The sequence below is a fragment of the Rhagoletis zephyria genome, unplaced genomic scaffold (genome assembly GCF_001687245.7).
Source record: "Rhagoletis zephyria isolate East Lansing unplaced genomic scaffold, Rhagoletis_zephyria_1.1 Rzeph_scaffold_52692, whole genome shotgun sequence".
Lineage (NCBI taxonomy): Eukaryota > Metazoa > Arthropoda > Insecta > Diptera > Tephritidae > Rhagoletis > Rhagoletis zephyria.
Window position 1 is genome coordinate 1 of NW_016209745.1, and position 1,940 is coordinate 1,940.

Genomic DNA, 1,940 nt, shown 5'->3' on the forward strand with positions numbered 1-1,940 from the left:
TCTTCATTGGGTGGTACTCCACGCGCCATGGGTGATTGTACAGCCGAAACGCCTGCCATGTCGCCATCTAAGTTCAAGTTGGTAGCTGCCGATATGCCGCGAGCATATTTCATTTTTTGCCTCTCGAAGCGTTCACGTTCACGTTCTTCTCGCAAACGCTGGAACTCGTCCTCCGGTTCTTGTTCCTCCTCAACTTCCTCGTCAATTTCTTCAACTACGAAAGAGAAGGAAAGCCGTAGGCTAACTAGCGATTGACTTAAGTAGTTGTTCATAGTGAGTTGTGTTTAAAGTTATGTGCAAAATAGTTTGCAAAATTATTTCGTTAACAAAACCACGAAGTCTGTTTGCCTATTCCAAGTAAGAAAAGAAAGCAAAGCGGATGGGTCTGGAGGTAAACGAGGCCAAGACGATGTATCTCCTGCGCAGCAAGACGGAACAGAGCAAAGCTGGTAGAGTTCACACTGAACGAAGCGAAGCGGGGCCTTGGCGGCGAAGGTACCACAGAACTTACCGTCCATGAAAAGATGCAGAAATATTTACTTGAGGCAGCTCTTGGAGTTTTTGAGAGATTCTGCGGAAGATTGCCGGGACTTTCGCTTTGCCGATGTGCAATACCGCAGCAGATAGAGCGACGGATTGCGGCTATGTCATTCAAAGAGATAAAAGTCTTCAACTCGAAACACGAAGGTGGAAGCAGAAGGATAAAAAGCCCTTTACTGCGATGGAAAGACCAAGTGGAGAATGACTTGGCTTCACTTGGTATTTCTAATTGGTGGGAGTTAGCATAGAAGCGAAGCGACTGGCGTGCTTTGTTGAACGCGATTAAAATCGCTTAGGTGGTTACAACGCCAACACTTGTTGTACAGTAAAAAGTCTGATATACCTCATTGCAAAATATTATTCATTTGCCCTATATTAGCCTTTAGCCGGCAAACTGAGTTGATAAAAGATGAAGTCAATCATACTCAATTCAAAATTAAAATTATGTACTCTTATTACTTACACGTCACTTGCGCGGACGAACCACTCTCATGTTGCATGCTTTCCACACTACTAGGTAGCACGGTATCTTCATGATCGCCATGAAATAACTGACGCACATCTTTTGTTGTTGATATGTCTGGTTGATCGGTTAAGGTTTTGTCTGCATCCAAATCATCTAATTTTTCATCAATAATATGCAATGCCTCAGCAGTGCGTATTATAGTCGGCGATTTGGCTAGAGAATGTACTGAACCGTTAGTCTGTGTTGATGCTTGCTTCTCAGCATCTGGTTGTGATGGCGTGCTGTCTTTTTCATTAGGTTCACGCGCAAGAAACCTTTGCAAGGCAGCACGAAATCGTGTACTGGTATCGGTTATTCGGCTAATTGACGATGATGCAGTTGCGTGGTCAGCAATTCGGGTACTGGTAGTCTAAAAAAAAAAAAAAGATAATTATGTTTTTTTGTGATAAACTGAAAGTGTTCTAAACAGGAAAATGGTAAAGTAGTCCAAGGTGACTTAATGACCCATTCAAAAATATTTAGTCCGTTTTACTTACCACTCCATCATATTTTGACTCAGCTCGTGAGAGTGCAGTCGTCTGGTTGGCGCTGAAATCCAGTCTTGCAGTAGACTGTTCAGGTGGCTCTTCACGCTTGCTATCCCCTTGATAAGGCAGTTCGTTGGGAAAAATTTCATCCCAGTATTGGTCCTTCACCAACTCGGGATGCTCATGATGCATTTCGTCGACAATGAGATAGGAAACTTGCAAATTCCTATCAATCATCCAGTTGACCTATGAAGATAATAAAAACATGCTCAGCCTTAAATATTCATTTAGTTTCTAGCTACTCGCCTCAAAGTCATCATCGTCCTCTCCAAAGGGATTAATCAGAGTCTCGGCCACCTTTAGCCAGCCCATGTAGAAGAAGAATTGCAAAGTAGTGAACAGCGGAA

The 1,940-nt window shown here is 43.0% G+C and overlaps 1 protein-coding gene across 1 annotated transcript; it reads right to left on the reverse strand.

Annotated features, from left to right (window-relative positions):
- Positions 1 to 17: 17 nt before the first annotated feature.
- Positions 18 to 1,905, reverse strand: LOC108355983 (bestrophin homolog 25-like; the record flags this gene model as incomplete). The annotated part of the gene is made up of 4 exons (XM_017607112.1): positions 1,840 to 1,905; positions 1,543 to 1,779; positions 1,004 to 1,415; positions 18 to 214 (listed from the first exon to the last, which is right to left on the reverse strand). Coding segments are annotated over exons 1-4 (912 nt in total), but the record flags the coding sequence as incomplete, so codon positions are not given.
- Between the last annotated feature and the right edge of the window lie 35 nt (positions 1,906 to 1,940).